The following is a 12,815-nucleotide window of genomic DNA, read 5'->3' as shown; positions in this document are numbered from 1 at the left end:
TAAAGTTGCGTTTGTGCGTTTTAAAAAAAATTTTTTTTTTTATTTTATCTTTATTTCTGTTGTGTTATCTTTTATCCTGCTTTCTGTTGAGTATTATCAGATCTAAGGGTTGTCATTTTGGAAGAATATACCGACGACAAGGCTAAGAAGAATACGCGCGTGCGAGACACGCTATCGTTCTTGGAACATCTCGCGCGATCCTCGCGACTTTTCACGCCAGAGTTTCCGGCGTATTTTTTATTTATTACAACTGAGTACTTTAATCTTTATCTTTATGTTTACTTATATTTGTGTGTATGAAAAATAATTATTTGAATAATAATAATGGATGAAAAATGATGATTAACTAACCTGGCATGCAGACACAGCGAAATGTTCCGGGGTCGTCGAGGCAGGAACCGTCATTTTGACAAGGATGAGACTCACATTCGTTGATATTTGTCTCACATCTTGGTCCAGTAAATCCTTGGGTACAGTTGCAAGCAAAAGAACCGGGTGTATTAACGCAGATTCCATCGTGCTCACAAGGAGAACCTGTCACAGCAACAAAATAATAAATATTTAAGGAGTTATAAATATCACTAATTGTTTAACATTTACTTAAAAACTTTTGACTTTATGAATTTGGTCATTAGAACTTTTTTTGTGGAAAATTTAATTAACAAAAAAATTTTTCATGTGCATTTTTACTCAATCGTTGACGGTAAGGTAAAAGCTCCTATACCCGCTCACTTTTCATTGGAGTGAGATTAAATCACTTAATATAAATTAATAAATAAAATTAAAAACCATATTTTTTATAGATATTTTTTGAAGTTTTAAGAATTAGAATAAAATTTTGGTTTTAAGAATAATCTTGATAATTAATTATTATTAATTTTTTAAATAAGGTCCTCGAGTGTACCCATAGTCGCTAACTAAAAGTTGTCATGTACCATTACTCGATCAACACATGGCCCTATAGTCGCTCAAAGACAATATCAATTAAACTACCATAAGTTTATTGATTTGGACAAATAATTTATAAATTATATTACTTTATTCTTTCATAATATTAAACTTCATGAATTTTAAAAATATATTTAATAAGATATAGTTATAACAATTATTAAAAAATTTGACGTAACCTAAATTTAATCTAACGAACGAACGTTAAAGTAAAAAATGCCCGGCTATGCGCGATTTTGAAAACAGTCACTTAATTTAAATTTATAATCTATTATAAAATAATTTGATCCATGATATTTTAATATATTTAGATTCACAAATAATTATTTATCAATAACAATTTTCTTAGTTGAAATTTTTTTTTTTTAATTATAAAAAACGCATTAAACAGTTAAAGTGAGCGACTAATGGTACTGAACAAGTATAGGGACTTTTACCTTCCACTCAAAAAATTTATAAAAAAATTTTAAAAAATTCTATATCTTTGAATTACAAATTCCAGCTAAACTATCAATTGTATGAAAAAATAACTCAGGACCTTTTTTATATATAATTAAATTTCCTAAAAAAAAGTACTAATTACCATTTTCCTTAAAACCAATAGTTTCTGAGTTAATTAATTTAAAAAATTTTTAATTATCTCGGAAGTAAGGTTAATACATAAAATGTGTACTCTTATTATTATTATAATAGGAGTTTTATTATTTAATACACATATGGAAGCATTTTATCGTCTCACGGATGAACCTAATTAAATGTTAAAACGTTATTTTAAGTTTAATAACAACCATAATGACCTCTCGAGCACTTTCGCGACTCTGTTATTATCTAGATTGCATATTTTCTGGTGGATTAAGTTCCTCCTGTAGCACACAAGCTTCAGGCAGTGGCGATGAGTGTAAAAAATATATAAATTTTCAGTAAAAATAATCTAAATAAATTATAATAAATCTCAACAGACCGTACAAGAAAATTTATTTTTAATCAATCACTTTTATCATCTCTTTAAGCATTTATAATAATAATAAATGATACATACGAGGATGTAAAACAAAGATCCAGTAATATAACTAGTGTAGAGCTACTTTCCCACAAAGGTATAAGGGATTTTTTTTATTTACAATAATTTTTTTTCGTTAACCAAAGAGTAATTGAATTTAATCGAATGGGAAAGTCTGATGGTCTGTTATGGGAGTATTATCTATATATATTTATACAGGTATAGCAATGTAAGGAGAGTTGAGTTGAGAGCTGGAGTCTGAGTCGAGTGATAATTAAAAGGCGAATGGACGCGCGCCGCATGATTAATGCGTCCGTATTTTTTAGTACACTAAGTATAAGCCGATGAGTTTAAATGTATATATAGTTTATTAAGGATTGTGTATAAGTAAAGTTGGGAAGAACAAGTAACTCTGTTTAGTTAAGTTTCTTTATAAAATATATATACATATACATGGGCTTAAAGGAGCATCAGTCCTAACGTTTATTGGCTACAAATGCGTCCAGTCTTTTTAATTGGCCATTCCTTTTTCTCAATCGCCTCCGAGCGATATTAAATTATTTTTTAAATATTAATTGATTATATATATATATATATATATATATATATATATATATATATATATATATATATGTTTTTTTTTATTGATTGTTAATACAATAAATTTTTTTTTAAATAAAATAAAAATATACTCGACTGATTGATAGATGGGTGACGTGATAATGGGTCTCATTTTTTTTTATTTTAAAGTAAAAACGAGACAAATTAATTTAATTAGTACAACAGTTATTATTTTTATTGCCTTTAAATTATATAAGAGTACGTGGAAAAATTTTAAATTAATTAGTACGATGTTGAGACTTAAATTTCATTTAAATTGTGAGTAAATTTTCTATAAAAAAAAATATAATATATTTTTTTAAAAACTGATTAGCGGGAAAAATAATTTCAATTTTAAAAAATTTAAAAAATAAATTTAAAAAAGTAGAGTAGCTTTAAATTTAAATTCTAGCGAAACTGTCAAAGATTTGATAAAAATGGTTGAGATAAAATTTATAGATAATTAAATTTCCTACAAAAAAGTACTGAACAATTTTTTTATAAAATTGATAGTTCAGTTGGTAGAATAATTTAAAAAAAAAAAAAGTACGTACTCAAGGGTACGTAAATTAATCATTCATTTTCTCCAAGTGAATCAATCACTCCAACAATCTTAATAAAAAAAAATTTTATATTAATAGTTCATATGCTCTATCAGTGTCTCTTATTTTTATTATTACTCCACACCATCTCATTATCTAAAAAATTTTTATTTTAACAACCATCAGCCACTGGAACTGTAAACATGTTCTGGCAATGTGTTATTTCTTTTATACCTTCTCTTTTATTTCTTCGCTCGCATCTTTCTTCTCATCTCGTCTCTATATAGATAAAGTATGACTATATATATAAGACCAAGATACAGAGACTCGCGGCAATTACAATGCGTGGAAAAACTCACGCGAATTACACGAGAACGGTATGCGAAAACTTGCGTTATATTACTCTTTCCCTTTTCTCTCACTCTTTAATAATGTCTTTTGACATGTCTACCTTTTATATATATATATATAACATACATATATCTATGGTACTAATAAACAAACCTATAAATACATAGACATGAAATAACTGACAATAAAACATTAAAGAAAAAAAAAAGACAAATAGTCATACATTTAAAGAGTACAGCAATTAAATATGGCTTCATCAGTTTAGTTAGCTTCTCATAAATGTTAGTCTTAATTAAAAGTACTCCCATGAGCAATAAGACTAAGACCAAGATGATGAAAAATAAAAAAAAATATTTTAGTATCCTGATCATTTAAAGAAAATTCTTCATCTCTCTCTCACTCATTCTCTATATATATAAAATAAATATGATGGATAATTGATGGCAGGTGCATGGTAAGCTCATACAATCTTTGTGAAATTTCTCATTCCATCGCGTGTCCCTCAGGGGGTTTTATCGACATTTAAGTATGTAGTATAAGTTGATATAAGTATAATAACATATATGTATATATGAGACGACAAAAGTACCCATGGAATGATGTAACCATCTATGGACAGATAATCGCACCCTGAATTCCATAATTTATTTTAAATCCTGATCACGCTCCATCACTGGACTCAACATTTTATTTAACTTATGAGTAAGTATATCGCTAAACTTATTTATTTATTTATATATATACATATATTTATTTATTTATTTAATACTTGGAATTATAACTGTTGTGCTTTCACTGATAGATGTTTGACCACTTGTCTGAGTATAAGTAAGTTAAAATGCGCTATGAGACATGTAATAGATTATTGCAATCATGTTGGCAATTAAATATATATATATATATATATATTTTTGTTTTTATTAGATGATGGAAAAAGCAACGCAAACATTTAGTTCTAACGTGTCACTCATATCATGCGAGCTACTATTAAACTTTGATGAGTTTTTACTGATAAAATATTAATTATTAAAATTTTTGTTAAATTTTTTACTCCACTTTAGATGCTTGAGTTATAATTTAATTGAATTAATTTATATCACGAAGATATTAGGAACAAGTCAATTATCTTGTTAGCTTTTATTATAAATATTTAATTTATGAATTTCAATTTTGAGAAATAAATAATAAAATAAATAATAATCTTTATATCAAGTTTTTTTTTTAAATATCATATATAAGAGATTACATATCGAGTAGCTATCATATGATTTATTGAATCATTACTCTATGGATAAATGAGTAAATTATAAATATAAGAGTTTTTAATGAATTAATATTTGATATTTATGAAAGCATTCAATTGAAAATACTTTTAAAAGTATATAATAATATTAATAAATAAATAAAATGATATGAATAGTTTCTAAGGCAGATTAATAGGGTGAAAAAAAATATAATAGTGAGCCCTTTTGATTAAAAATACTTGTACATGGCAAAGAGAAGCACTTGATTAATAATCAGAAGCACTGCTTTTGTGTCTCGTATTACGGACCTCAATATCATCTTGCTATCTTTTTATTTTTATGAATAAACATAAGGTAAAAGCCCCTATACTTACTCACTTTTCATTGGAGTGAGATTAAATCACTCAATATAAATTAATAAATAAAATTAAAAACCATATTTTTTTTTATAGTTATGTTTTGAAGTTTCAAGTGTTAGAATAAAATTTAAGTTTTAAGAATAATCTTGATAATTAATTATTATTAATTTTTTTAATAAGTTCTCTGAGTGTACCCCTAGTCGCTCACTAAAAGTTGTCATGTACCATTACTCAATCAACACATGGCCCTATAGTCGCTCAAAGACAATATCAATTAAACTATCATGTTTATTAATTTGGACAAATAATTTATAAATTATATTACTTTATTTTTTCATAATATTAAATTTCATGAATTTTAAAAATATATTTAATAAGATATAGTTATAACAATTATTAAAAAATTTGACGTAACCTAAATTTAATCTAACGAACGAACGTTAAAGTAAAAAATGCCCGGCTATGCGCGATTTTGAAAACAGTCACTTAATTTAAATTTATAATCTATTATAAAATAATTTGATACATGATATTTTAATATATTTAGATTCGCAAATAATTATTTATCAATAAAAATTTTTTTAGTTGAAATTTTTTTTTTATAAAAATTATAAAAAACGCATTAAACAGTTAACATGAGCGACTAATGGTACTGAACAAAGTATAGGGACTTTTACCTTATATTCATACAATGTGATATCATATGTATTTAATTTCGCGCTTTTTATTTCAATTTGAATTCTCAGATCATAGAGCTTTTATTATCAAATTTAGATACCGTGTCATTGACCTTCATTATTAAATAAAATAAATATGCTTTAAATAAATTGTCTTTAAATTTTTTTATTTTTTTTTTAAATAATCTTTGTCTCTAACTAGTTAATTTTCATTATTTAGTTTTACTTGAAGATGAAACATGTTAGCGTTGAAGATCAAGTGTCAGGACCAGGATATGAAGAGTGTAATTATAAGCGCATTACTTTAACAAATCTCCCTTTTAAATTCTAAGTACATGTATATATACTTGTATTTTCTCCATAATCATTATTTATACCGACAAATGGAGCTATTGGTTAAAAGACAGATGTCTTCAGGGCAACAAAAGTTCATTTTTTAATTGCAAAAAAATTTAAATAAAATTATTGTGATTTTGTTTTATTTATAATAAGAAAATTTATTTTTAAAAAAAATACTCAAACTTATATTTATGTATTTATATATAAGAAGTTAATAATTTTAGTAATGGTTATTTAATTTAACTTTAACTGTAAGTTTAGTACCGTAAAAATGAATTTAAATTTTTTATTATTGTCATAAATTTACAGTGAATAAATTGTCTTTTGAACATATATATACATATATAATATATACATATAAGACTGGTGAGTAGTGGATTGTTTATAGCAGAGTAAGATTCTTGCTAACGTGAATAAAAGCTTGAGGCAAAATGTACTTTTTACATCATCTACATGTTTTATTTAACCATATATTTATATGTGTATATATGTATGTATGTATATACAACATACAACAAAACGTTTAAATAAAATAAAAGTAAATGTAACTATAGTTGGTATATTCTTAAACTCGCGCTTTATCGGTTGGACGCGTGAGTTCACGGTATACACACGAGTATGGAAAATAATAAAATAATGAAAATAATACGAGCGTCTCAGTTAAGTCTTTTGTATGCAAGTTACTGTGCTGTGTTAATGCTACATGTTGAATGCATACTGTAATGTAGATATATAATAGCGAGAGTTAAGTCATGTGAAGCATTTTACACGTGGACATTAAGTCAGTACCAGATTGCGAGTTTAAATTTTTAAAAATATTTTAAATTATTATCTGGCAATCAACAAGTATATTTATTTATAAATAAGTATATTCTTTAATTAAATAAGTGAAATAAATTTTAGTTTTGAAATTTTAAGTGATTTAATATTATATTTAAATTACCCGCTCTTTTAAATAAATTTTTAAAAAATTTCAAGCTCTACTTCTGCTAAATATGTCAATAACGATTCGAGTTTTATTTTATAAAATAAATTTTTCGAAAATTATTTTTGATATTTGCAAGATATTACTCAAGTGTGCGGGAAAGTTTGAAATTTTTCTAATGAGAAATATAAAAAAAATTATTTTAATTTTTGAATTTTTAAATTTTCGCGCCAATGTAATAATTAACTAGATCACAAATAACGTTCACTAATTTTTTATTACCTAAAAGTATTTAAAATTTTCATGTAGAAAACCTGAATTTTAATACATCGGTATTGATTCCCTAAATTGACTAGGGTCCTTCTTGCCCACCCCGTGGGTCCTGAAAAGGCCCCCAGGGGTATCAACTTACGGCTGTTCGTGTGGCAGGCGACGTTGCCGAATTTACGCGTAACAATAGGGCCCTTTGTTACTAACGCGACAGGTAGTACAGGCCCATGGGCCCATACTATACACATATATAGTATATATATATGTAAGAAAGACTACAGGGACTACGGGATCCACCGTATAGTAGTCAAAGCAAAATAAAAGTTTCCTGGTACGGTAAAGTCCGTGAAGAAAGTTCGAATTTCGTTATTTTTATTTATATTTTTTATATTCGAACCGAGCCTCTGACCCAATCTTTAATATTATAAATTTTTTTTTTATAGTATTCGTGTTTGTGTATACACTGTATACTCTTCCGCGTTTATTTGAATTTTATGTTTGAGTATGTGGGTAATTCGACGCCGGACGTCGTCATATGCTCCGAAAGGCTTCTCAGAATTCTTATTAATTCATAAATCTTAAGAAACCTTTTTGTCCACATACCATTCTTTTAATGTCTCAATATATTATAAATATATATTTTTACTTAATGTCTTTTAAAAAAAATTTTTTATCGTCTATTGATCAAACTATTTGAATATAAAAATAAATCACTTTTTTTTAAGCAAAATTAAATTTTAAAAAATATAAATGAATTATAACGGTCAAGAGCTGAGTTAAATAAAATGATTGATAATTGCTGTGTTATTAATTATCGAAACGTACAATCATGCGTTATAAATATATCATAAATGTTTGCCCGTAATGAAAATATATAACTTTTGAAGGGTGACAACGATCGTCGGAGCAATTGAATGCCGTTAGTGAAATAAAAAAAAAAATATTTCGATGCTCAAATAAAAAATAAAAAATAAAATGAATAATACAAGGGGGTAACGATACTGGACGATTATTAAAGAACGTCGTATTCCCTGCAGGGAGTGCTTACGATCGCGAACGTGTCCTGGGGCACATAAGATTACTCGTCGATAATAACGATCCAGAGTATACAGTCGCACGACATTTATTTTTTTATCATTATTATTATTATTATTGTTTTTTATTTTTTACAGATGCTTCTTCCGTCCAGTTTAGCTCAAGGCTTAAGCTGAAGCTTCCATTGGTATGCAGATATCATCATATTTTCTTAAACATCATGTTATTTTTTGTACTTCATTTAAGTGTTCCCGCATTATTTTATTTATTTTTTTTTTTTTTATTAAATATTTATAATAATGATATTAAATTACTGATGGACTTACCTTGCGTACACTCATCTTTATCCTGCGAACAATCGATTCCTTCATAACCGCTGGCACATGAACAAGTATAGAAACCGTTTATAGGACTCGTGTTACATTCTGCACCCTCGTGACATGGATTTGACGTACAGGCATCGTCAAGATGACATAGTAAACCTAAAATTTTATATAATTAAATATTTATCATATAGGAGAAGGGAAGGGGGGGCATACAATTGAGTGTTATTTAAAATTTTTTTTTAAGTTTTTCAAAAGTTAACTGACGAAAAATATTAATGACTTTTGTTTTAAGATAAAAACTATTACAATTTTTTTTTCTTCCTTTGCACTCAATAATTTTGTGAAATGTCATTTTTCTTTACATAAATTACACGGAAAAAGAGAAGTTGAAAAATTGATGTCATATCTGTATTTATTACAGTTTCGTATAGTAGTAAAGCGCTGCTCTGAAACTGTAAAAATTACATTTTTATCCAGGCATAACAAATATTACAGTTTCAAACTTGATATTGTCCAGCTTTCTATAGTAAACAGAATTTATTATTTTAAATTTTATTCTGAAACTAGTTAAAATTACATTTTCGATCGTTAATATTACTATTCTGTATAGTAGTATTCTTTTTAAGATATAGAATTTAAAAATTACAGTGTAAACTGTGATTTTTCTCAGATCATTAATCATTCTCGACAATTGATAACTCACAGTGTAATTTTTATGCTATGAATAAATAAGAGGTATTATTTCAAAAAGCAAAAAATACATAACCAAGAAATCTTAATTTTTACAGTTTCATTTATCAACTACTAATTTTTAAATAAAGCAGCAATTCAAAATAAAAAGTAAATAATGCTTTAAAGATTTATTTAACTAAAATTACATTTTAAACTGTAAAATTTGTTGCTAAAAATTGTATTAATTTTATTACTATAACAAATTTCTAAAATTACAATTTGAGCTTTAATATTTAAAGATTTAGCCCCGAAGGCCTGTTTCCTGTAGAAACTGTAATTTTTCAACCGCTCTCTTTTCCGTGTACAAAAAAACTGAATTTAATCAAACTCTTTAATATTCAGAATTTTTTTTTTTTAATCGCAACTAAAATTTTTTCTATTTACTTTGAATATCATTAAGAAAAAAAATATTTAACATATGGGTTCTCAAAAAATTATATTATATATGCCTCTTCCGCGCATATATAAAAATAATAAACTACAAGTCGCAAGCATTTAATTGAATATTTTATTGTAATGTAATAAAAAAAAAGAATTTAAACGAAGGTATGAGTTGTAATTGTAAATGACGAAGGTTCTAGTAGTACAAAAGTGTCAGTGTATTACCAAACATGGTCTCGATGCTGGTAACCAAAGAAGGAGATCAACAAACGTAACGATAGAAAATAAAATTTAAAGATACTCGTATTGCCGTATAGATTTAAACTCTTTTAAAATCTTGTATGTGATGGAATTGAATAATAATATCATGATCTCAGATACGTTATGTGTATGGGGGGCCGCGTACTTTTATATGCATTTACAGAGCTACAAAGTGTTTACCGACAAATAATACTCCCGATAAATTACATTAACTCTTTTTCTATTCTATAGATTTATATATAAATATACTTAAAGTAAAATAAAGCTCTGCAGTTAAGACTAAATCGTACATGTCCAAGAACCTTTTCTGCTATTTCTACAACTTTCGCGTGTCTAATCACCCGTCAATAGTAATACGCAGTTGTCTGTGTATATAAATATATAAAAGTTTTAATCTTTACAGTAAGAAACAGAGTCTAGAGATTATAGACGAGTTGAGTAGACGAACACGAGTCGATAATTCAGGAGACATCTGTCTTTAGGTTATTGCTGTTAGCTACTCTACTAGTAGTAGACTAAGATTCCAACGACCTCGGCAAACTCTAATAAGGAGAAACTTTATGAAAACTATCGAGATAAACACACCTGCACTGCTCATTCAATTCAATACAATGCTCATTGATTGATTATTTATCTATTCTTTTATCTTATTATATTAAGAAAACATAAATTTTATTCTTCATGTAATCAAACATGAGTTATTCAATCATCCTCAAGATGATAGTAAAGTTAGCAGACATTTTAAATTAAAAAGAATTTCTTTTAACAGATAAATAATGAAAAAAAAAATTTTCTAAAAAAATGCACATGTCGAAAATTTCATAAACTATACGTGCAATTTTTCAAATTTTTTTTTTTGTTAAAAAAAGCAAAAAATTTTTAAATGTTTGCTAACTTCATTGTCATATCTTGAAGCTAGCAGACAATTAGTAATTTTCGGATTTTTTTTTTTAAAAAATCAATTACAAAAAAACAAAAACTAAAAATATGGACATGTAGAAAATTTAAAAACCTACAAGTGCATTTTTTTCAAATATTCTTTTTTTTGTAATTTATTGGATAAAAAAAAATCAAAAAGTTATTAGACGTTGGCTAACTTCAGTATCATGTTATTTAACAATTTAAATTATTTTAAATCTTTTTAATAAATTTTACAACCGATAAAATAAATTGAAAAATTTTTTTTTACTAAATTTAATAGTCGATAAAATTGTACTCATGGTTAATTTATCTAATTGACGGTACTTGGTCGAGTTAAACAGAAAAAAAAAAAATAGTAATATGTAATTATAATTATCTTTACCAGTCTTTCCTTCAGTGCATTGACAGTAAAAACCGCCAACACGATCTATACAAGTGGCGCCGTTGAAACAAGCCGCGGTGTTACAATCATCGATATTCATGCTGCAGTCAGATCCGGTCCAGCCGTTAACGCAAATGCACGAGTAGCTTCCATGTGAATTGGTGCAGGTCGCGCCATTGCGACAGAGCGAAGGACGTACTGAGCACTCGTCAACGTCAGATTCACACTGTGGTCCTGTGAATGTCGGCGGACATAGACATGCGTACTCATTAACTCTGTCCACACATGTTGCTCCGTTTTGACAAAGATTTCCTATGCAGTCGTCGATATTTTCCTCACAATGTTGACCTCGGAAGCCTAGAAAAAAAATAAAATAAATTTATTAATTAAATAAAAATTATTTTAATTGTAGATGGACCACTTGATATATTTTTTTTTCATTTAAGGGGGACCGCTAGTGTGAAATTTTGAAAAATCAATTCATTTTTTTAAAAATTATTTGATTTAAAATCAATTATTAAGATAAATAAATTTATTATTGACACTGACTGCTTGATGTCTTAGTCAAATAAATTTATTTTATTTAAATTAAACTTTTTTTTCTATTTGCCAGGTATATAATACAATACAAGGTGGATATATATATACATACAATTGAGTAAAGTAATCAAGCTAAATAAATTTATTTAGCTCATCGAACCTTGACAGCTTCACTGTCATGACCATCGCAATAAAAATCAAAGCGTGAAAATTGAATGTCAGTTTTAATTGAAAGCAAAAAGAGAAATCTTGAATGTTTGAAGAATTATTTTTTTTTTCTGAATGAAAATTAAAAATTATTTTTGGATACTATCGACATGCTGAGGAAGGAAGTTAATTAACCGCAAAATATAAACGGGATTTGATAAGAAAAGCGGGTGTTGAATTGATAAAGATGAGAGTTTAATTTTAATTTCCCCTCATGTGTATTTACTTACTACTTATTTATATGTATATATGATGAATGTATGTATATATTAATGTGTATATGGTAGTTACGATGTATTATAAAGTGTAATCATGGTTACGATAGCAAGAACGTGGGAAACAAAACCGCGAAAGTCGAGAAGATAACGAGGAAATGATACCTTCCTTCCTACCGGTTTCCGGCTTCGTTGCTTGAATGAACTATATAAGAATACCTATTTTTATAAATATATATATATATATATATATTTTTTTTTCTTTATTTGGTTTTGTTTATATTAATTTTTATATGATACATGATATATGATATATGTATTTGTTAGTAAGTGTTATAATTATCAAATTATATACTTTTATTTTTTATTTTAATTATCCCTATTCTCACAAATAAATAGACTTGCGTGAAATAATAAAATAATTAACAAGCTAATTTAGCAGCTATACGCTCGCTCTCACGTGTTCAAACTCCGCGAAATTTATTCCTAGTCTTTGTATTTTTTATTTAAACTTAATATTTTTTCCATGTTTCATGTATATATTTTACTCACTTCTCACG

The 12,815-nt window shown here is 26.7% G+C and overlaps 1 protein-coding gene across 3 annotated transcripts in view; it reads right to left on the bottom strand.

Moving 5' to 3' along the window:
• LOC103569561 (neurogenic locus Notch protein) overlaps positions 1 to 12,815 on the bottom strand; it is a 163,319-nt gene that overhangs the window by 44,866 nt on the left and 105,638 nt on the right. For all 3 annotated transcript variants that reach the window (XM_008546905.2, XM_008546906.2, XM_008546907.2), the window contains 3 exons: positions 11,294 to 11,650; positions 8,617 to 8,772; positions 352 to 534 (listed from right to left, as the gene is read on the bottom strand). In XM_008546905.2, coding sequence (XP_008545127.1) covers positions 352 to 534; positions 8,617 to 8,772; positions 11,294 to 11,650 — 696 coding nt within the window. The remainder of the gene's footprint in view (positions 1 to 351; positions 535 to 8,616; positions 8,773 to 11,293; positions 11,651 to 12,815) is intronic.

The sequence above is a fragment of the Microplitis demolitor genome, chromosome 7, assembly GCF_026212275.2.
Source record: "Microplitis demolitor isolate Queensland-Clemson2020A chromosome 7, iyMicDemo2.1a, whole genome shotgun sequence".
Taxonomy (NCBI): Eukaryota; Metazoa; Arthropoda; class Insecta; order Hymenoptera; family Braconidae; genus Microplitis; species Microplitis demolitor.
The sequence above is the reverse complement of the archived record's forward strand: the minus strand, read 5'-3'. Positions and strand labels throughout refer to the sequence as shown.